This window comes from Nomascus leucogenys, chromosome 2 (assembly GCF_006542625.1).
Source record: "Nomascus leucogenys isolate Asia chromosome 2, Asia_NLE_v1, whole genome shotgun sequence".
In the NCBI taxonomy this organism is placed as follows: domain Eukaryota; kingdom Metazoa; phylum Chordata; class Mammalia; order Primates; family Hylobatidae; genus Nomascus; species Nomascus leucogenys.
In genome coordinates, this window is record NC_044382.1 from 50,736,245 (window position 1) to 50,760,486 (window position 24,242).

The following is a 24,242-nucleotide window of genomic DNA, read 5'->3' on the forward strand; positions in this document are numbered from 1 at the left end:
TATAAAGTAGTGCCTCAGGAAGTAGATTCTATAACTATCAGCTATGTGACCCTGCACAAGTTATTAAGAAATTGAGATGTCTTTAGTTCCTTACTTGTAAAATGGAAATATTAATAAGAGTACCTGTCTTGACAACTATTGCACATATGAAATGAGATAAGCATATAAAACACTTTGTACTCCAGAAGAGCATAATATAATACCATCTACAATTTTTAAATGAAGATACATATATGCATATTTATACCCAGGCATAAAATATCTCTGAAAATGGTGAAAGAACCTAGTGGCTGGGAGATAGGGTAGAAGGAAGACTTCACCACATACTCTTCTGAAATTTTTTTTTTTTTTTTTTTTTTTTTTTTGAGACGGAGTTTCGCTCTTGTTGCCCAGACTGGAGTGCAATGGCACAATCCCAGTTCACCGCAACCTCTGCCTCCCAGGTTCAAGCGATTCTCCTGCCTCAGCCTCCCGAGTAGCTGGGATTACAGGCATGCACCACCACGCCCAGCTAATTTTGTATTTTTAGTAGAGACGGGGTTTCTCCATGTTGGTCTCTAACTCCCAACCTCACAGGTGATCCACCCGCCTCGGCCTCCCAAAGTGCTGGGATTAAAGGTGTGAGCCACCATGCCCAGCCTCTGAAATTGTTTTACCAAATAATGCATTACTTACTCAGAAAATTAATCATTTTGTAAAATTATATTTAGCAGTCCTTGACTTAAATACTCAAAAAACATTTACTTAAATTAGCAAATTTAGAATTTATATTAATATATCGAAATTTGTATTTTTGAAATATTAATGCTTTTTACTTTTTATAATAACCATTTCAGCAGGAATAAATTATCATTCCTATTTTAAATAAATGTTAATTCAACTGAAGTATAAAAACTGTGTTACTTCCCAGTCATAGTCACCAGCCTATGAGCTCCCTGAGGATAAGGATAACTTCTATTTTTATCTCCTAAAAGGTCTCCACCCAGTGAGTGGGTCTCGCATCCCAGTATTTAAGAATGCTATTTTACAGCAAGAGGAAGACAGCCACGATTCACTTGTTATTATATCTGAAATTCTCAGGTTATTATATCTGAAACTGTTCTTTGTTGTGGAACTAAGTCATCAGTTCTGGAATTATGTCCCAATTTGTTCTATATACCTCAACTATGGATGATATTTTTTCCTTTTGACACATCCCAACTATTGTGTTGCTTTTCAGAGTAAAAGGACAATAAAACTCCTTAGTAGATTACAACATTTCAGGGAATGACTGAATTTTTGACTTGCTACACAGTTCTTTCCACAAAGTACTTTCACTTTCATCAGTCTCTCACCACTTATAAACAAGAAAAAGCACAACACTTTTTTAAAATATTAAGTAAAAATTATATATTCACGGTGGTAAGTTTGGAAGAAAATAATCAACTGGAGTCCTGGAACAGAAATAAGTCCAGTTAACAATTTGGTGCATAAAATTTCATTTTTCCTGTGTATTCTTTCAATCATTTCTGCCATAAGTCTACAATTTTTTATTGAATCCTTACTATTTTATGTGGTAGGCAGTGATAAATAAAAGTTTTTTGTGTTCTCACAAAGTGAATGTTATAATGTTTTATAGCCTGCTTTTTTTTTTTCACTGAAGCAAGTGGGGGTCAGAGTGATCAAACAAAATTCTTTGGTTTAATAACTTTCACTCTAAAATATGGTCTTAATAGAGATGGCTTAGAACAAGCAAAAAGACGTCAGGGAGCTCTTGGTTTCTGTTTAGAACTCTATAGTCTTCAGATAGAGTTAATGAAAATCAAATGGATGCAGGGCGGCCGTGGGCCACTGGCAGCCCAGCTGGAGGAGCTGGAATCAGTCCACTAGGCCCGAGGCTGTAGCAGGGTCCTGGCCAGTCTTAGGCCAAGATAATACCCAGGCTGAGGAGCATGAGAAGGCCTCGAGGAAAACCCAAAGAGCCCCGGAACCCCAGGAGAAGCCAGACCAGCTTTCAGTGAAGACAGAGGGTAGGAGCTACTGTCCAACTCTAGCATCAGCCACTGGATGGTCCCGCCCATATTTATCATCTTCTTCTTCTCAGATATGATCTGCCACTACACGTTCATCCTGGTACAGAGCGACAAGAAGCTCACCCAGGAGCAAGTATCTGACAGTTAAGTCCTAATCTGAAGCAGAGCCTTCAGTGAAAATGGAAATTACATTCCCAAAAAGTCTTTTTCTTGACATGAGAATATTACATCAACAACCCAGAGGATAAAAATATCACCACTTCCTCCCACTATGCTCTCAGGCATGATGAAAGGAAATATAACAAACGTCATCCCTATGATTCTTACTTGTGAATGGATCAACATTGACATACTCAGGCATTGTTGCAACCAAGGTCCTATTTCCACTGACCCTCTGTTTTTTTGTTGTTGCTGTTTGTTTGTTTTGAGACGGAGTCTCACTCTGTTGCCCAGGCTGGAATGCAGTGGCACAATTTCGGCTCACTGCAACCTCTGCCTCCCAATTTCAAGCGATTCTCCTGCCTTGGCCTCCCAAGTAGCTGGGACTACAGGTGCCTGCCACCATGCCCAGCTAATTTTTGTGTTTTTAGTAGAGACAGGGTTTCACCACATTGGCCAGGCTGGTCTCGAACTCCTGACCTCAGGTGATTCACCTGCCTCGGCCTCCTAAAGTGCTGGGATTACAGGCATGAGCCACTGCACCCGGCTGACCCTCTGGTTTTAAGCCTATGCTACAGCAAGTTATCAAACCACTCACATTAGATCCACCCTGAATGAGCTCTGCATCCTGGTATTTCCTCAACGTATTTGGGCTTCAGAGAATTTACTGTGATTCTGGGCCAAGATAATGGCAACTGACCAATAAGAAATGAGGCAGGAGCAAATGACCAGAGCAGCCATGGCCATGCCCACAGAAACCAGCAAAGTTTCCAAGACAAAGTAGAAAGTTCTAGAGCTGATGGGTCACCAGTGGACACCAGATGATGTCAAAGAGCTCATGGGCAAAGACCTTCACTTTGAAGTTATGTTCAAAAAGGAGTTACAAGACCAAGTGCCATGGCTCACGCCTGTAATCCCAGCACTTTGGGAGGCTGAAGAAGGTGGATCACTTAAGGCAAGGAGTTTGAGACCAGCCTGGCCAATGTGGTGAAACCCTGTCTCTACTAAAAGTACAAAAATTAGCTGGGCATGCTGGCGCTCACATGTAATCCCAACTATTCAGGAAAACCACTTGAACCTGGGAGGCGAAGGTTGCAGTGAGCCACAATCGCACCACTGCACTCCAGCCTGGGCAATAGAGTGAAGCTCTGTCACAAAAAAAATTAAAAAAAAGAGTTATAAAGTTCCGTTTTTTAAAGACCAAGCAGTAAAGATTAGCTCTGCCAGAACTTGGAGTAGCCCTTAACCTGCTTACTTGTGTTTGAACTAGAGCCTCTCAGAATTAAAAAAATAATAAAAAAAAAAGGATAGCTAGGCACAGTGGCTCACACCTATAATCCCAACACTTTGGGAGGCCAAGGCAGGAAGATTGCTTGAGGCCAGGAATTCAAGACCAACCTGGGCAATCAAGACCTTGTTCTCCACAAAAAAAATTTTAAAAATTAAAAAATTATCCAGGCATGGTGGCTACTCAGGAAGCTGAATTAGGAGGGTCATCCAGGAGCCAAGGAATTCGAGGCGTGGCGCCATTGCACTGCAGCCTGGGCAACAGAGACCCTGTCACTAAAAAAATTAAAAATACATAAATATTAAAAAATAAAAAATAATAATTTTAAAAGAAAGATATATGAGCCGCTGAGCATGCAGCAAGGATTATTCTTATCTGAGCCAGGTTTCCCTTTATGCCTGAAACTAGAAAAAATGCAGGGTGTGTGCTGGATGATTTACAGGGAAAGAGCCATTTAAAAAATGTTTTATATTTTCCTTCTGGTGACTCTAGAAATGAGAGGCAGAGAAAGGGGAAAACTTAAGCTAGCCAAAATATAAACATTTACTAAAAATTCAATCTTTGAAAAAGCATTATTATTTTCTGAAAGATTTCATGTAAACAAAAAGAAGAAAAAGCATTATTAATTATAACTAATTATTATATGCAGTCTGACTTTTAATCACAGTAAGCTCCTATTTTCTTGGGATCCAAGCACCCTGCATTTTTATATTTAATTGTGTTAGTATTTTTATAACTTTCTTTACAAAAGTAATAATTTTCATTACCAAAAATTTAGAAACTATAGATAAGCAAAATGAATCTCCCTGTATTGTTCATTTTAGCCTACAAGATGACATGAAGAGCAAATATGTGAAAACTTCATTCATACAAACTCTTTTCAGATGGATTATCCAGGGCCAGGAGACAGCAAACCTTCTATATATTTTAATACTATCCAGGGAAAATTAGTGACCCTGACATACTGCTAGATCTATTTCCCATCTAGGGAACTTTCAGGATCATCAAAGACAGGTTAAGTAATGGGAAGTTCTTGATCTAGAGTTGAGAATATTATCAAACCCACTGAAAAAAAAAAAATGAGTTTCTATACTGTATATGTCCAATCAGTTGAACTAAAAACCCCAGCTATTCTAGATAAGAGTTTACATAACTTTTTAAGAAGGCAGAGAGATCAACTGCTGGCAGATATGTAGGTGAGGGTTGCGCAGGAATTTTTCTGTCTGGAATAAATGTCCAGGGAAGTGGCAGGGTACCATTTTTGTATCAACAGGTAGATGAAATTTGCATAATGAGCACTGTAATCAAAAAGAAATGACTCTTGACTACAAATTAAACCATCTCGCTTTCTCTTTAAGAAATAAATCAAAGAAGTAAGGCCAGTCGTGGTGGCTCACGCCTATAATCCCAGCACTTTGGGAGGCCGAGGCAGCAGATCACGAGGTCAGGAGACCGAGACCATCCTGGCCAACATGGTGAAACCCTGTCTCTACTAAAAATATAAAAAATTAGCTGGACGTGGTGGCATGTGCCTGTAAGTCCCAGCTACTCAGGAGGCTGAGGCAGGAGAATCGCTTGAACCCAGGAGGCAGAAGTTGCAGTGAGCTGAGATTGCACCACTGCACTCCAGCCTGGGCAACAGAGCAAGACTCCGTCTCAAAAAAAAAGAGAAGTAAAACTGGGAAATCAGAATAATATCTGTGGACTGTATTAATGTCAATATCCCGGTTGTGATACCATACTAAAGTCTTGCAAAATGTTACAAATGGGAGAAGAGTACAAAGGATCTCTATCATTTCTTACAACTACATATGAATCTACAATTATCTCAATAAAAGTTTCCATTAAAAAAGAAATCAAATGAAGGCCAAGCACAGCGGTGCATGCCTGTAATCCCAGCACTTTGGGAGGCCAAGGTGGGAGGATTGCTTGAGCCTGGGAGTTCATGACCATCCTGGACAACATAGTGAGATGCTATCTCTTTCAAAAAAAAAAAAAAAAATCAAATGAGATCCCTTTATACTAAAGAGAAATGTGTAATAGATATATGTATTTACACACACAAACACACACACACACACACACAACACACACGACCATAGCAGCATTGATTACAGTCCCAAACTGGAAACAGCCAAACAGCAGAGTATGTACAAAATGAGATATAATCATATAATGGAATCCTAATCTGCAATGAAAAAGAACGAACTACTGCCACACACACAACACATGAGAATGCAACATGTTGAACTAAAGAAACCAGACACAAAAGAATACATACTGTGAAATTTCCATTTATAAAAAGTTCAAACACAGGCAAAATGAATCTATGCTGTTATGGTAATACAGTGGGTACCTCTGGGGATGAGGAAGAACCAGATGGTGGTTATACAAGTGTGTTCACTTACTACAGTGACATCTTATGGCTAAATCTCAAAAATATAGGCAGTACGTAAAGTAAATTCATAGAAACACAAAGTATAATGTGATTGCCAGGCACTGCGAAAGGAAAAAAAGGGAATTTGTTTAATAAGTATAGTCTCATTTTTGTAAGATGTAAAAGTTCTAGAGATCTGATTCACAACAATATTCAATATTCAATATTTAAAACAATTTAATTGTACACTTAAAAATGTTTAAGATGGGCCAGGTGCAGTGGCTCAGGCCTGTAATCCCAGGACTTTGGGAGGCTGAGGCAGGGGGATCACCAGAGGCCAGGGGTTGGAGACCAGCCTGGGCAACACAGCAAGACCCCAATCTATATTAAAAATAAAGAAGGCCAGGCGTGGTGGCTCAAGCCTGTAATCCCAGCACTTTGGGAGGCCGAGGCGGGTGGATCACGAGGTCAGGAGATCAAAACCATCCTGGCTAACACGGTGAAACCCCGTCTCTACAAAAAATACAAAAAATTAGCCGGGCGTGGTGGCGGGCGCCTGTAATCCCAGCTACTCGGGAGGCTGAGGCAGGAGAATGGCGTGAACCCAGGAGGCGGAGCTTGCAGTGAGCCAAGATCGCGCCAGTGCACTCCAGCCTGGGGGACAGAGAAAGACTCTGTCTCAAAAAAAAAAAAATAAATAAATAAAATAAAAATAAAAAAAATAAAGAAAAAAAATTGGCCAGGTGTGGTGGTGCACACCTGTAGTCCCAGCTACTTGGGAGGCTGAGGCAGAAAGATTGCTTGAGCCCAGGAGTTCGAGGCTACAATGAGCTACAATCACACCACTGCACTCGAGCCTGAGTGACAGAGCAAGACCCTGTCTTTAAAACAAACAAATGTTTAAGATGGTAGATTTCGGCTCACACCTGTAATCCCAGCACTTTGGGAGGCTGAGGCGGGTGGATCACTTGAGGTTGGGAGTTTGAGACTAGCCTGGCCAACATGGTGAAACCTTATCTCTTCTGAAAATACAAAAATTAGCTGGGTGTGGTGGCCCACACCTGTAATTCCAGCTACTCAGGAGGCTGAAGCAGGAAAATCACTTGAACCTAGGAGGCAGAGGTTACAGTGAGCAGAGTTCACACCACTGCACTCCAGCCTGGGTGACAGAGTGAGACTGTCTCAAAAAAAAAAGATGGTAGATTTCATGCTGTTTTTACCATAATATAAATTTTTAAGTAAAATACAATTAAAAATAGAAACAGTCCGGGCGTGGTGGCTTACAACTGTAATCCCAGCACTTTGGGAGGCCAAGGCGGGTAGATCATGAGGTCAGGAGTTCCAGACCATCCTGGCCAACATAGTGAAACACCATCTCTACTAAAAATACCAAAATTAGCTGGGCCTAGTGGCGGGCACCTGTGGTCCCAGCTATTCGGGAGGCTGAGGCAGGAGAATCACTTGAACCCAGGAGGCGGAGGTTGCAGTGAGCCAAGATCGAGCTCCCATTTGATTTTTCACAAGGATGCCAAGTCCATTCAGTGGAGGACAGAACAGTCTTTTCAACAAATGATGCTGGGAAACTGGATTTCCACATGCAAAGGAAAGGTTGAACCCCTACCCCACACCATATTACAAAAATTAACTCAACAACCTAATATAAAATATCAACAACCTAAATATAAAAGGTAAAATCATAAAACTCTTAGAGAAAACATAAGGGTAAATGTTCATGACCTTGAGATTGGCAATGGATTCTTAGATATGATACCAACAACAACAAAAAACAGATTTGGACTCCATCAGAATAAAAACTTTTGAGCATCAAAGGACATTAAGAGTAAAAAGACAATCTACAGAATGTGAGAAAATATTTGCAAATCATGTATCTGATCAAGAATATCCAGAATATATAAAGAACTGTAACCTAACAACAAAGACACTCCAATTTAAAAGTGGGCAAAGAGCTCTCTCGCTCTCTCTCCTTCTCACATCCAAATTTAAAAAAAGGCAAAGAACTCCAGTAGACATTTCTCCAAAGAAAATAAATAAATGACCAATAAGAAGATGAAAAGATGTGCAATATCAGTAGTCATTAAGGAAATGAATTCTGTCAGAAAGGGACTCCCCACACCAAAAAAAAAGAAATGAAAATCAAACCATAACGAGACACCACTTTACATCTGCTAGATGGCTACAATTTAAAAAAAAAATCGAAAAATGGGATCTTTGTACATTGCTGGTGGGAATATAAAATAGTGCAGCTGCTGTGGGAAACAGCTTGGAGGTTCCTCAAAAAGTCAAACACAGAATTTCCATATGACCCAACAATTCCACTCTTAGATATGTCCAAATGAATTAAAAACAGATTCACACAGATACTTGTACACCAATGTTCACTGCAGCATTGTTCACAACAGCCAAATGGTAGACAATCCATGCCTATAAACAGATGAATAGATACAAAAAATGTGGTATATACATAAAATATTATTCAGCCTTAAAAATGAATGAAATTCTGATACATACTACAACATGAATGAACCTTGAAGACATTATGCTAAGTAAAATAAGCCAGATACAACTGGACAAATATTGTTGATTCCATTTATATTCTAGAGTAGTCAAATTGATAAAAACAAAAAATAGAACTGTGATTACCAGAGGCTGGGAAGAGGGGGAAATAGGGAGTTATTTAACAAGTACAGAGTTTCAGTTTGGAGTAATGAAAAATTCTGGAGATAGATGGTAGTGATGATTGCACAGCAATGTGAATGTACTTAATGCCATTGAACCGTATGCTTAACAATTAATAAAATGGTAAATAAAAATAAAACAAAACACATTATGCTAAGTGAAAGAAGCCAAATACAAAATGACAAATATTATATGATTCCATTTATATGGGGTACCTAGAACAGGCAAATTCAATGGAGACAGAAAGTAGATGAGAGGTTAGTTTGAGTTTGGGGAGAGGAATACAGAGTTATGGCTTAATGGCTAGAGTTTCTGTTTGGAGTGGTAACGAAAAAGTTTTGGAAATAGATGGTGGTGATGACTGCATAACAGTGTAAACATAATTAACGCCACTGAATTATACAACTAAAAATGGTTAAAATGGCAAATTTTGTTATCTATATTTCACCACAATAAAAGAAAGAGTAAAGTTAGGTTTATATATCTATAATTAATATAAACTAAAAATGTGCTTTTGTCTGAATCCTAACAAAACAAGACAGAAGTGTATGGGGGCAGGTTATGCTCAGTAGTCTAGATTAGTTGTCTATACTATTCAAATCTACTAGATACTCAAAAATTCCTCCCTACTTTTTATTAAGTAAACCTAGTAAGACAGTAGATATTTCCCATTTTTTTCTAGGATTTGCTTTGTATTTAAACCTCTTGCGAATTTGCAAAAAAACATTCTTCCAACCTGAATAGCCTTTTTACTTTAACACTAATGGACTCTTTGTCTACTTAATATTAATATTATGTACGCAGTTACACAATATTACAAATGAAATGTTTCAAATAAACTACACTGCAACTGAAATTATAAACTGCCAAAAAAGATGAAACAATGATTGTGATCTATTCATTTCTATCTAAGTCAAGCAATAATAATCAAGTGAAATACTTTACGGCTACAAAGGAAATTTCGTAATGTCCTCTTGTGAAAAATTTTATCCAGTTCAACTGTCCAAAGAATATGTGATAGGAGTAGGGGACATCTATTGACTTTTCCTTAAGTTCATTTACTTTACTAAGTATTTTTGGAGAGCAGACAGAAAATCTATGTTTCAACAAAGAAGAGGACAAATTCCTTATGGAAAATAATACTTCCAGATTACTAATTCTATGGAAATAGGGGACTGATGGGCAGAAAAGAGGAGAATGTGAAGAATGGCAGTTATAGAATAAATATCTTGTTGGAAAAAAATTACACAAATTATCTGTAGGTGGAAATTCCATAGTGATGTAATAAAAATATAACAATGGAGATATACTAGAGATCACCTGACTTGGAAAATGAAATCTAGAAACATTAAGATTGAGGAAGTGCAAAATTAGGCCTGGTGATGAAAGGGGGTCCTCTGGCCAAACACGTTACCTCGTCAAAATAAAACATGGAGGTTAAAATTTTGGAGAGGACAAAAACTACTTCCTAAAAAACAGTCTGCAGGGCAGAGAAAGATAACAGACCTGGGGGGTGAACAGGAGGAAACGATGCAGGTCTATAGGTATTTGCATTTGGGTTAGAATGAGCCTGATAAGAAAAGGCTGTCACCTAAGAGAGGCAAACCAGCTGGCTGCCAGGAATGGTGTAACCTTGGCAGGGTCTGAAGTTCAGGTCTGCAGTCCAAACATAACTTGACATCCTTATCCCCCAGATGGGGTCCCACTGCACTGATTCTCACAACACCATATGTACCTTCATGATATTTATGTATCACAATTGCAATTATTTATTTAATATCTTTCTTTTCCATCAGACTAGATAAACTCCATTGGGAACACAGACCACGCCTGTCCCATTCATGGCTGTTTTAGAACACAGCATGGTGCCTGGAACATAATGGGAGCTGGGAGTGAGCACACACAGCGCTCACAAGCGCGAACACACATGTGAGTGCATGCCATGCCCCCGGGCAAAATGAATAAATAAATGAAAGTAGATTCCTTGATCAGGTCACCTCACCTGGGCAGTGATAGAGGTTAAATTCTGCATCTTATTTCTCACCTTCCCTAGAACTAACCACTTGGAACCACTCTTGGCAGAGAGCATTCTTTCTATAAAATTATAATGTTAGGCCAGGCACAGTGGCTCGCTTCTGTAATCCCAGCATTTGGGAGGCTGAGCCAGGAGGATCACCCGACGTCAGGAGTTTCAGACCAGCCTGACCAACATGGTGAAACCCTGTCTCTATTAAAAACACAGAAAATTAGCCAGGCGTGGTGGCGGGTACCTGTAATCCCAGCTACTCGGGAGGCTGAGGCAGAAGAATTGCTTGAACCCGGGAGGCAGAGGTTGTAATGAGCTGAGACCGCGCCACTGCACTCCAGCCTGGGAGACACAGTGAGACTCCATCTCAAAACCAAATAAATTAATTAATTTAATTTAATTATAATGTTAATTCCACTGGCCAGGCAACAATCAACTTTCTTTTGACCAGCCTTGGAGAAGTACAGTAGGAATTATTAGTCAAACGCCAAAGCTTTCAAAAATACCCTAGGATTGTACCAAATCGAGCCTGCATTCTCAGCAGTCTTAAGGCAAGGCCACTCTATACCTCACACAACAATTACTTGGGCACAGATCTTCCCTGCAAATCCAAGTCATCTAATTTACCTTTCAATCCTTCAAAGCACTTGCCACTTGGTACTCAAAAGATGCTGCAGGAAACAATGCAATTTTGTATTCAATGCAATTTTGTATTAAAAACAAAAATAATCACTAACACTTATTGAGCTCTTTAAGCCAGGTAACATGCCATAATAAGTCTATATATGCATTATTTAAATTACTTGTCACAACCACAACTACCCTGTGAAGTATGTGCTATTATCTCCATTTTACAGAGGGAAAAGGGCCTTTACAGAGCTTATTTCCACAAGGTTCCACAACTATTATGTGGTAAAGTAGAAAGCTCAACCAGACACTTGGACCCCAAAGCTAATACCCAGCCACTAGAGAAAATGCTTTCAAGTCAAAAATAGCAAACAACCCAATTTTAAAAAGGGCAAGACCAAACAGATACTTCATAAAAAGGCATATATAAATGGACAATAAGCCCATGGAAAGATACAACTTCATTAGTCATCAGGAAAATGCAAGTTAAAACCACAATTATATACCATTACACACCCATTACAATGGCTTTTTTTTTTTTTTTTTTGAGATGGAGTCTTGCTCTGTAGCCCAGGCTGGAGTGCAGTGGTGCAATCTCAGCTCACTGTAACCTCCACCTCCCAGGTTCAAGCAATTCTCTTGCCTCAGCCTCCCAAGTAGCTGGGACTACAGACATGCACCAACACACGTGGCTAACTTTGTATTTTTAGAAGAGACGGGGTTTCACTATGTTGGCCAGGCTGGTCTCGATCTGCTGACCTCGTGATCTGCCCACCTCAGCCTCCCAAAGGGCTGGGATTACAGGCGTGAGCCACAGCACCTGGCCAACCACACACGCATTAGAATAGTTAAAAGTAAAATAACTGACAAATACAATGTATCAAGGAAGATGTGAAGAAACTGGAAAACCTACATTGTGGTGGGAGTATAAAATGATACAAACACTTTGGGAAATGCTCTGGCAGTTGCCTAAAAAGTTAAACAGACATATAACCTAGTAATCTCACTCCTAGCAATTTTACTACTAGGTATTTGCCCAGGAGGAATAAAATCATATGTCCACACAAAGATTTGTACATGACAGTTTCTAGCAGTTTTATTCATAACAGCCCCGAACTGGAGACAACCCAAATGTCAATCAACAAGTGAATGGATAAACAAATTTTGGTATGTTCACACAATGAAATCATAAGTTACAAATCACTGATAACACAGAAAAAATAGATGAATCTCACAGATATACTGAGCAAAAGAAGCTAGACAGAAGAGTACATACTATGGCGTTAGAAATAAAATCAGTGCGTATGGGGACAACACTGGTAGAAATGTTCTATACAGTTATGTGCCACATAATATGGTCAACAATGGACCATATATATGATGGTGGTCCCATAAGATTATAATACCATATTTTTATTGCACCTTTTCTATGTTTAGATGCACAAATACTTGTTACTGTCACAACTGCCTACAGGTTTGTACAGGTTTATAGCTTAGGAACAAGAGACTATACCGTACAGCTAAGGTGTGTAGTAGGCTATACTACCTAGGTTTGTGTAAATATACTCTATGATGTTCGTGAAGGGGTAAAATCAACTAATGATGCAGTTCTCAGAATGTACCCTCATTGTGAAGTGACTCATGACCGTATATTGATTGTGATGGTGATTATACAGATGAGACATTTGTCAAAACTCACTGAACTCTACATTCAAAATCTGTACATTTTATTGTCCCTACATTTGATTTCAATTAAGTTGATTTAGAGAAAAAAATGTGACAGCAAAATATTGATAAACCCAAATGTTTATCAACAGGATACTGCTTAAATAATGATCCATATAATAAATCCTATGCAGCTGTGGTGAAGGAGGAGGAGGGATGCCAGTTATTGCTATGGAAAGATCCCTGAGATATACAGTTAAGTGAAAAAAGGCAAGACGCAGATCAGTGTGCACAGTATGTTATCTTTTGTGTAAAAAAAGAGAAACTACATTCACTTTGGCTTGTACAGGCAAAAAGAAACTAGAGGGATACACAAACAATGGTAGTTAACTTTAGGAGGCAGCGAAACCGGGCAGAGGGGAAGGTGGCTTTTCACTATATACCTGTTTGACCTACTTAAGAAATGAAAAAATTACCTAGGTTCCAGGAAAGGGGTATCTGTTCTAACTTCCCTATATCACATTCCCAATCCTTCCAAATTATATTTAAAATGTGAACGAAGCTATAAAACAGACCTAATTCCATACTCTGCAGCCATGAAAAACATTGAGGCAGATCCTAGGGTACGGTTAAGAGTACAGGCCACAGGCCGGGCATGGTGGCTCAGGCCTGCAATCCCAGCACTTTGGGAGGCTGAGGCAGGGGGATCGCCTGAGGTCAGGAGTTCGAGACCAGCCTGGCCAACATGGCAAAACTCGTCTCTATTAAAAATACAAAAATTAGCCAGATGTGGTGACAGGTGCCTGTAATCCCAGCTACTCAGGAGGCTGAGGCAGGGAGAATCGCTTGAACCCGGGAGGTGGTGGAGGTTGCAGTGAGCCGAGATCGTGCCATTGCACTCCAGCCTGGGTGATAGAACGAGACTCTGTCTCAAAAAAAAAAAAAAAAAAAAAAAAAAAGAGTACAGGCTATAGGGTCACAGTGCTTGAGTTCAAATCTCACTTGTGCCACCTAACTTTATGACTCTGTGAAAGTTACTCCTCTGCTCCTGTTTTCTCATCTCTAAAACAAGTTGTTGGGAGGCTTAAAAGAGAAATTACATGTAAAGCACTTAGAATAATAAGCACTCAATAAATACTATGACGACTATGAGGGCAAATCAACTAATAGAATACTATGACTCTATTTCTGTATATATTTGTACATATTTGTATATATAAGTATACACATGTTTGCACATATAAGTATATGCACGGAAGATGTAGTATTCAAACAAATTACTGGGATTGAAAGAGTTTAGCCTACCCTAACTTAAATGTGTTCAGAACACTTAAACATTAGCCTACAGTTGGGCAAAATCATTTAACATGAAGCCCGTCTTACAATAAAGCGTTGAATATTTCATGTAATTTATTGAATACCACACTGAAAGTGAAAAACAGAATGCTTGTATGAGTACTCACATATCACTTTCACACCACGGTAAAGTCAAAAAATTTTAAGTCAAGCCATAGTAAGTCAGGGACTGTCTGTAAATTGCTTCAATGTCATCCCTCATCTTAAAACACGTCAGTGGTTTTCTATTACCTTTTAGATCAAATCCAAACTACCTACCAGACTTTGCATGTCCTGGCTCCTCCCTAGCTCTCTGGCCATTCTTGTCCTTCATTCACTATAGACACAGCTTCTTTCAGTCCCACTAATGTGCCAAACTCTTGCTTGACTTCAAATGCTGCTGGAATGCTCTTTTCTGTATTCTTTCCAAATCAGGTTCATGACCATCAGCTCAATTAAAAGTTATCTTCTCACAGAGGCTTTCCCAGATCACTCTTATTAAATTAAATCTTTCCTGATTTTTCTTTCTCATTTGTTTTCTTCATAAAAGTGCCATAATTTAAAATTATTTCATCTGTCTGTTTTGGTTTTGACTCCTCTAGAATGGTAGCTTCAAGAAGGCAGTACCATGTGATTTTTTTGTTTTGTTTGTTTTGAGACAGGGTCTCGCCGTCACCCAGGCTGGAGTGCAGTAGTGCTGTCTTGGCTCACTGCAGCCTCGATGTCCTGGCCTCAAGCCATTCTCTCACCCCAGCCTCCTGAGTAGCTGGGACTATAGGCTCATGCCATCATGCTCGTCTAATTTTCATATTTTTTGTAGAGATGGGGTTTCACCATGTTGCCTAGGCTGGTCTCAAACTCCTGAGCTCAAGTGATCTGTCCACCTTGGCTTCCCAAAGTGCTGGGATTACAGGTGTGAGCCACTGCACCCAGCTTTGTTTTGTTTTTAAGACAGAATCTCACTCTGTCACCCAGGCTGGGGTTCCATGTTTATTTTTATACACCACCAGGGCCTACTACTATACAGAACTTAACAAATATTTGTTGGGTTAATAAAATGTTATACCATTTACGAGATGGGTCCTAAAGTAATATACTCATTTATGGTGACAGTTTCTAAAAACACATATAGGCCGGTGCCATGGCTCACACCTGTAATCCCAGCACCTTGGGAGGCCGAGGTGGGCAGATCACTTGAGGTCAGGAGTTTGAGACCAGCCTACCTACCATGGTGAAACCCCATCTCATAAAAACTAGCCAGCTGTGGTGGGAGGGACCTGTAGTGCCAGCTACTCCAGAGGCTGAGGCAGGAAAATCGCTTGAACCCAGGAGGCAGAGGTTGCAGTGAGCCAAGGTAACGCTACTGCACTCCAGCCTGGGCGACAAAACAAGACTTCATCTCAAAATAAATAAATGATTAAATACACATATAAAGCTTTAAAATAGGGCTGGGCATGGTGGCTCACGCCTGTAATCCCAGCACTTTGGGAGGCCGAGGAGACTGAATCACCGGAGGTCGAGAGTTCAAGCCCAGCCTGGCCAACATGGCGAAACCCCGTCTCTACTAAAAATAGAAAAATTAGCCGGGCATGGTGGCATGCACCTGTAATCCCAGCTACTCAGGAGGCTGAAGCAGGAGAATCACTTGAACCTGGGAGGTGGAGGTTGTAGTGAGCCGAGACCATGCCACTGCACTGCAGCCTGGGCCACAAGAGCGAAACTCTGTCTCAAAAAAAAAAAAAAGTTTTAAAATATCACAATGTTATTTCAAGTTACTCTTTTGACAAATGGCTATTTATACACAAGTCAATGGCTTCCAAATTTTCACTTGTAATACCCAGTAAGAAAATAATTTTACACTGCAATCCAGTAAACACCATATACATGAGATATTATAGGCCAGGCACAGTGGCTCATGCCTGTAATCCCAACATTTTGGGAGGCCAAGGCGGGAGGATCACTTGAGCCCTGAGTTTGAGGCCAGCCTGGGCAACATGATAAAACCCCATCTCTACAAAAAAATACCAAAAAAATTAGCTGGGTGTGGTAGTACATACCTGTAGTCCCAGCTACCTGGGAGGATGAGGCGGAGGATTGCTTGAGCCCAGGAGGCAGAGGCTGCAGTGAGCCAAGATGGCACCACTGCACTCAAGCCTGGACAACAGAGCCAGACTGTCTCCAAAAAAAGAAAAAAAAAAAAAGACATTATATATAACTGAACAAAGTTTCACAAAATTTTACCCTTGATAAGAGAGATGCACTTTGATATTTTCTATTCAATGTCATAAGATATTACAATCATTTTTATGTGATTTTTCTAAACTACTAAATAGTGGAAAGATAATGACATGTACTACTTTCATTCATGATTTCAACAACTCATGAATGCACTGATTCAAACAATGCAAAATTAATCTGCTAGGGAAAGACAATTCAATTATATTACCAATTCTAAACTACCACATTCAAACTCCAGTATCACACTCTAACCAGGCATTAATCAAAAAAATGGTAAGCTACAGACACAGGACACTTAGATTAGGAACCTCTTGCTAAAGGAGGGGCCCCGAAGTGACATCAGATTGGAAAGAGAAGGATGAACACCAGTGTAAATCTTCCCTCTCTCATCTAATAGCAACCCAATTCTTGAAGACTCATAAGCCAAAAACTTTGGTGTTATCCTTGACTCCTTTTTCTTTCATTCCCCAAATCTGGGACATCATTAAATCCTATTGGCTCTTCCATCACAACACATCCAAAATCTGACACTTGTTCTGCTACAACCCACTATCTCTTGCCTAATTACCAAGACAGCCTCCTAACTGGGCTCCTCAATTCTGCCCTTGTCCTCTTGAGAAGGCAAAGCCAGCTGGACTTCCTGGGTGGAGTGGGGACTTGGCAAACTTTCGTGTCTAGCTAGAGGATTGTAAATGCACCAATCAGTACGCTGTAAAAACACACCAATCAGCACTCTGTGTCTAGCTAAAGGATTGTAAATGCACCAATCAGCACTCTGTAAAAATGGACCAATCAGCGTTCTGTAAAATGGACCGATCAGCAGGATGTGGGCAGGGACAAATAAGGGAATAAAAGCTGGCCACCCCAGCCAGCAGCAGCAACCTGGTCCAGTCCCTTTCCACACTGTGGAAATTTTGTTCTGTCACTCTTCACAATAAATCTTGCTGCTGCTCACTCTTTGGGTCTGTGCCACCTTTAAGAGCTGTAACACTCACCGCGAAGGTCCATGGCTTCACTCTTGAAGTCAGCGAGACCAAGAACCCACCGGAAGGAACCAACTCCAGACACACTCTTCCTTCAGTCTTTAACTATTCAACCACTGTGGCCTCCCTGACTGTTCCTCAAACATACCAGACATCCTCCCATCTCAAGGCATTTGAACTTGTTTCCTCTGCCAGGAATGGTCTTCCTACAGATATCCTCATGGCTAGCTCCTTTACTTTGCTCCTGGCCTTTACTTAGTCAAATTCATAAAGTTATCTCGCCACCATCGCTAAAATTTCAAACCCTCCTCCTCACACCACATACATATTCCACAGTCCTCTTCCCTGTATTATTTTTCTTTTTTTTTGTCTTTTGTGATGGAGTCTCACTCTATCACCAGGCTGGAGTGCAGTGCCACAATCTTGGCTCGCTGCAACCTCCACCTTCTGGGTTCAAGTGATTCTCCTGCCTCAGCCTCCCAAGTATATGAGACTACAGGCACATGCCATCACGCCCAGCTAATTTTTGTATTTTCAGTAGAGATGGGATTTCACCATGTTGGCCAGGATGGTCTCAATCCTGACCTCATGATCCACCCGCCTCAGCCTCCCAAAGTGCTGGGATTACAGGCGTGAGCCACCGTGTCCAGCCCCCTGTATTATTTTTCTTCTTAGCACTTACCACTACCTAATGTAGTATATATTTTAGTTATTTACTCTGCTTATTGTCTGCCTCTTATGCCATGTAATCTCCATGAGGGCATAGCTGTTTATTCACTACTAAGTCTCTAGCACCTAGAACAGTGTCTGGAACATAGTAAAGGCTTAACAAATATTTGAATAAGTAAATGAATGAATAGGCTTGGAATGAACAAGAAAACAGAATAAATAAGAATAGCTAATTAGGCTGAGCACAGTGGCTCATACGTGTAATCTCAGCACTTTGGGAGGCCCAGGCAGGAGGATCCCTTGAGCCCAGGAGTTCCAGACCATACTGGGCCCAAGGGGACATAGTGGGACCCCAATTCTTTTTTTTTTGAGATGGAGTCTGGTTCTGTCGCCCAGGCTGGAGTGCAATGGCGCAATCTCGGCTCACTGCAACCTCTGCCTCCCAGGTTCAAGCGATTCTCCTGCCTCAGCCTCCTGAGTAGCTGGGATTATGGATGTGCGCCACCATGCCCAGCTAATTTTTTTGTATTTTTAGTAGAGACAAGGTTTCACCATTTTGGTCAGGCTGGTCTCGATCTCCTTACCTCGTGATCTGCCCGCCTCGGCCTCTCAAAGTGCTGGAATTACAGGCATGAGCCACCACACCCAGCCAGTGGGACCCCAATTCTACAAAAAATTTTTAAAATTAGCCAGGCATGGTGGTGCACACCTTTTCCCAGCTATTCGGGAGGTTGAAATGGAAGGATCACTTGACCCCAGGAGACTGAGACTCCAGTGAGCCGCACTCCAGCTTACTGGGTGAAAGTAAGACCTTGTCTCAAAAAACAAAACAAAACAAAAAAAACTGCAAGTAAAGAGCTGTGGCTCAAGCTCCAAGAGAAACCTTGGCACATTAGTGATGTCTCTGGCTATATCAGCATGTGGTTGAAACAGGTTAGTTACTTCTGGAATCTTCACAGAGGAAAAAAAAAGAAAGAAACAGGTTAGCAACTATTACTTGAGACTGAATTAATGCTCTCTGTAAGGGCTGTATTCCCTCCAAGCTCACCATCTATTCTGAATCAATCAAGAAAAAAAAATGGAGGGAAATAAAACCACAAATGAAAAACATGACTTTTTTTTTCTTTGTTTTGAGACGGAGTCTCGCTCTGTCACCCAGGCTGGAGTGCAGCAGCGCCATCTCAACTCACTGCAGCCTCCGCCTCCCAGGTTTAAGCGATTCTCCTACCTTAGCCTCCCAAGTAGCTGAGATCACAGGTGCCACCACGCCTGGCTTATTTTTGTATTTTTAGTAGAGACGAGGTTTCGCCGTGTTGGCCAGACTGGTTTCGAACTCCTGAACTCAGGTGATCTGCCTGCCTGTGCCTCCAAAAGTGCTGGGATTGCAGGCATGAGTCACTGCGCCTGGCCAAAAAACTTGATTTTCTCCCCATTATGAACCATGCTTTAGCATGAAACTTATTATGAAGCAAATACCAGAAGTCATAGCTAAGGCTAGAATTTTGAAGTAATGCTATGCAGACAAGAGAAATCAAGGGATCTGTCAAATCTGCTACTAATTGATTGTATGACCAGGATCTCTCTGAACCTGTTACTTACCTCTGTTAAAATAAAAATCACTACTATCCAAGTCACCCTCCACTAGCTGTTTTGAAAGCCCTTTTTTTTTTTTTGGAGTCTCGCTCTGTCGTCCAGGCTGGAGTGCAATGGTGCAATCTTAGCTCACTGCAACCTCCACCTCCCAGGTTCAAGTGATTCTCCTGCCTCAGCCTCCTGAGTAGCTGGGATTACAGGCGCCTGCCACCACGCCCAGCTAATTTTTGTATTTTTAGTCGAGTCGGGGTTTCACCATGTTGGTCAGGCTGGTCTGGAACTCCTGATCTCATGATCCGCCAGCCTCAGCCTCCCAAAGTGCTGGGATTACAGGCGTGAGCCACCGCACCTGGCCGGCAAAGCACTTCTTTTTTTTTTTTTTGAGATGGAGGCTCGCTCGGTCCCCCAGGCTGGAGTGCAATGGCACGATCTCGGCTCACTGCAAGCGCCGCCTCCCGGGTTCACGCCATTCTCCTGCCTCAGCCTCCCGAGTAGCTGGGACTACAGGCGCCCGCCATCATGCCTGGCTAATTTTTCGTATTTTTAGTAGAGATGGGGTTTCACTGTGTTAGCCAGGATGGTCTCGATCTCCTGACCTCGTGATCCGCCCGTCTCGGCCTCTCTAAGTGCTGAGATTACAAGCGTGAGCCACCGCGCCCGGCCGGAAAGCACTTTTAAAAGCATAAAATGCCATACACCATACAAATGCAAGAAGTTAGTAAATTCTGAGTTTGTTAAATTATTGTTCACTACTAAGATTTACTAAAAATAATGTTCTTTGGGGGAAACTTTTAAATTTTAAAAGTTTTTAGAATTAAAAGTCAGGATGCAGAGATTTCTCTTTTAGGCCCCAAATTAATCGAAAAAATATTTCACCAGTATATTTGCTGCAGAGAAATAGAAGTGAACTTTCACAAGTCATTAATCTATTGCTCAAAATAAAATGATCACACACACACACACACACACACAAAATCAAAGCTTCAAATCAATCTTTAGTGGCTGCATATCACTAGTTGCCTGGGGTTGGGAGAGAATCACTGCAAAGGGAAAGGAAGCTTTTTAGAGTGATGGAAATGGTTTATGTCTTAACATGGATGGATACATTTTTCAAAACTCATCAAAATGTACATTTTAGATAGGCACAGTTTACGTATGTATATTACACCTCAATAAAGTTAGTTTAAATTTTTAAAAGTCTATACTGTTTCCTTAATTAAAAAAAAATTAGTTGCACCATGGTCTCAAAGATAATTTTTAAAATGAGATCTAATGCAACAGGCTTGAAGATTAAATAAAACAGTCTTGAATATTTAAGAAAAATGACAAAACATGAGTCAAAGACAAAAAAAAAAGGGTTGATTTATGACTTTCTGGCCTCAAGGTCAACTCAAGATTAGGGGAAAAAAAAAAACAGTGGAGGCATAATCAAAATGGGGGAGCGTGTGGAGAGAAATCTCAGCTTCTACTCTAGAAGACGAAAACCAAAAACGGTATTACTTCAGAAGGCACACTGGAAAAGCACAGATGTGGGTGCACTTCAGACCTAGGTTCAACGGATCTAGGCCGTTAACTCTATGGCCCTGAGACTCCTCAACCCGTGAGGCTGTTTTCGCTTTCTGTAAAATAAAGATAATGATGGCTTAGAGTTTAGCTGAGCACACAGCAAGTGCTCGACACATAAGTAATACATGATATTACATAAGGCACCAGAACTCGGAGCTGACTGGAAATGCATGCAAACTAAAGCCCTCCTCCAATCCCACCCCAGTTTCCCTCTGAGGGTCGTGATCCCTTTCGTACGCCTTATCGCCCCCGGCCAAGCCCTCCTTCCTTCCCACATACCCTCCATACAGCCTTTTCACCCCTCGCCCCAGCAGCTTCAGAGGCCTCCCGCCTCCCAGGCCCCACCTCGTTAAGGAAGCGGGTGACATCGTAGACTCGCCCATGGATCACAAGCCACAGTTCCTTCAAGGAGTTGCGCTTGGCCACCTCCTCCAACCGGTAATAGGTGACTGAGGTCTCGACTTCCTGCCCTTTCCCATCGCTGCCGCTAGCTTCCGCAGTCGCCATTGAACCGGACATACCGCCTCTACACCGCTAACTGAGATTCCGCGACTACTTTCCTTGAGAGCCCGCGCTCAGCCTTCCTCGGCTTCCGTAACCAGGGCCCATAAGGCCTTGAAACGGTTCCTAGCAACAGCCAATCAAACTTCCGAATAGTTCCTGGTTCGTTTTCTTTTCACCAATGAAGCGAGTGGCTCAGTTCGAAATCCCGCCCACTCCTCTCCCGATCCTCCAGGTGAAAGTCTGGTTCGAGGTCCAACTAACCAATTAGGGTCGTTCAGCCCCTCCAACCTCGCCAATCAGATACCGCGATTTTTGGACTGGCGCCCAAAAGAGGCGTGCTGACAGGTGTCACCTCAGGAGAGGTTCCACTTCGTTCAGCCTGTGGGCCTTTAGGGTCTCCACTGTTCCGCTTCCCTTCCCATCGCTGTGGCTTTCTCCTGAGTCTCAGGAAGCTCGTATCCCCTACACTACCGGCGCAGCCTGTATCCCAACCCTGATTTTACATCTTTGCTGCCTCCAGGTAGTGATCTGGCCAATCCCGTCTCTCCTCAGTTTCCCCATCAGTAAAATGGGCTTGATAAACGCTCTTTTACAGGGGGGTTTGCCTTTTTTTTTTTTTTTTGAGACAAGGTCTCGCTCTGTCGCGTAGGCTGGAGTGCAGTGGCGCGATCTCAGCTCACTGCAACCTCCGCCTCCCAGGTTCAAGCGATTCTCCTGCCTCAGCCTCCCGAGTAGCTGGAATTACAGGCATGCGCCACCACGCCCGGCTAATTTTTGTATTTTTAGTAGAGACGGGGTTTCACCATGTTGGCCAGGCTGGTCTCGAACTCCTCACCTCAGGTGATCCGCCTGCCTAGGCCTCCCAAAGTGCTGGGATTACAGGCGTGAGCCACCGCGCCCGGCCCGGTTTGCCTATTTTAATGACAGTGCCTGTAAAGCGCTTGGCGCATAGTAATCGCTAAACATGGTAGCCGATTAGAAAGGCAATTGCTGTCCCTTGGGACAGCAATTCGGGGTAGAATGTGGAGTATCCCACGTTTCTACCACCATTCAGAATCCGATTTTCAAACGAATTCTGTGATGATCAGGATCAATCGGCATTATTTTAGTCTCTACGTGATCTAAAATAGAATTGAACTCAACTGCTCTCCGCTAGAGGTCCCGGCACTTTGGAATTCCAAGTTTGGTTAAGGTGCAGTGTTGTGCGCCACTTTTTAACTGCCATTGTAACTGACAGATTGCTCTTCCTATAATGTCATTTTCATCCTGTCAGTCTCGCAGTTTACCATTCAGGGCTCTCCACAATCCATTCGCAACCTCTTTCACTAACATATAATATTTTCCACCACTCCCTTTATAAGCCTGTTGCACCAGCCCCGACTCCGAAACCTCCTGGTTTAAAACCACATCCGTGGTCATCCCAGGTCCACCGAGTTAATTTTAGATCACGTAGAGACTAAAATAGTGCAAACTGATCCTGATCATCAAAGAATTCATTTGAAAATCGGATTCTGAGTGGTGGTAGAAACATGGGATACTCCACATTCTACCCTCAATTGCTGTCCCGAGGACTCCTCTTCCTTTCAAAGCCTACTGGCTTTTCAAGTTCCTCTTCAGTTTCTTCTGTTTTCAAACTTCTTCTCCTACCGTTTTGAGCTCCAGTTGGTTCCATCCCTTTGTAGTACCTAAGAAAGCATATTACTATTTTGGGAAACCTGCTAAGTCTATAAATTTTAACTTTACGTATTTTACCTCCCTAGTTAGACTGACACTATGAGAGCAATCTCACAAGATTCTTAGGATCCTCCACAAACTCTACATTCAAATATTTACACTTATTCCAGACATTTACTATTTACTGTTACAAGTCTTATGATAGGCATTGGGAGTAGAGAGATAACATAAGAAACAAAACCTCTGAAAGAAATAAAAACATGTACAGGCTGAATGCGGCGGCTCAAGCCCCGTAATTCCAGCACTTTGGGAGGCTGAGGTGGACAGATCACTTGAGCCCAGGAGTTCAAGACCAGGCTGGGCAACATAGTGAGGCTCTTGTCTCTTCAAAAAATACAAAAATTATCTAGGCATGGTGGCACACAACTGTAATCCCAGATATTTGAGAGGCTGAGATCCGAGGATGGCTTGAGCCTGGGAAGTCGAGGCTGCAGTGAGGTATGATCACACCACTGTGCTCCAGCCTGGATGACAGAGCGAAACCCTGTTTCAAAAAAATAAATAAATAAATAAAAATAAAAAATAAAAAAATTACAAATTCTAGTACTTAAGTGATATATACATGTAACATTTTATTTGAAAATTTTTTTAGAATTTCAAATAAGCAAGTTACAAAAATAATACAATGAATGACCGTATACTTTTAGCTTAGGTTTACCAATTGTTAATATTTTTCAGTATTTGATTTTTTCCATATTATTTTGATCGTTGTTGTTAATAATGCTGAACTATTTCAGATATCACCACCCTTTACAGCCAAATAATTCTA

The 24,242-nt window shown here is 41.4% G+C and overlaps 1 protein-coding gene across 1 annotated transcript in view; it reads right to left on the minus strand.

Annotated features, from left to right (window-relative positions):
• Positions 1-21,938, minus strand: part of LOC100602615 (cytochrome b5 type B) — a 40,456-nt gene extending 18,518 nt beyond the window's left edge. The window contains exon 1 of the mRNA XM_003262945.4: positions 21,581-21,938. Coding sequence (XP_003262993.1) covers positions 21,581-21,754 — 174 coding nt within the window. The 5' untranslated portion in view covers positions 21,755-21,938. The remainder of the gene's footprint in view (positions 1-21,580) is intronic.
• Positions 21,939-24,242: the final 2,304 nt, after the last annotated feature.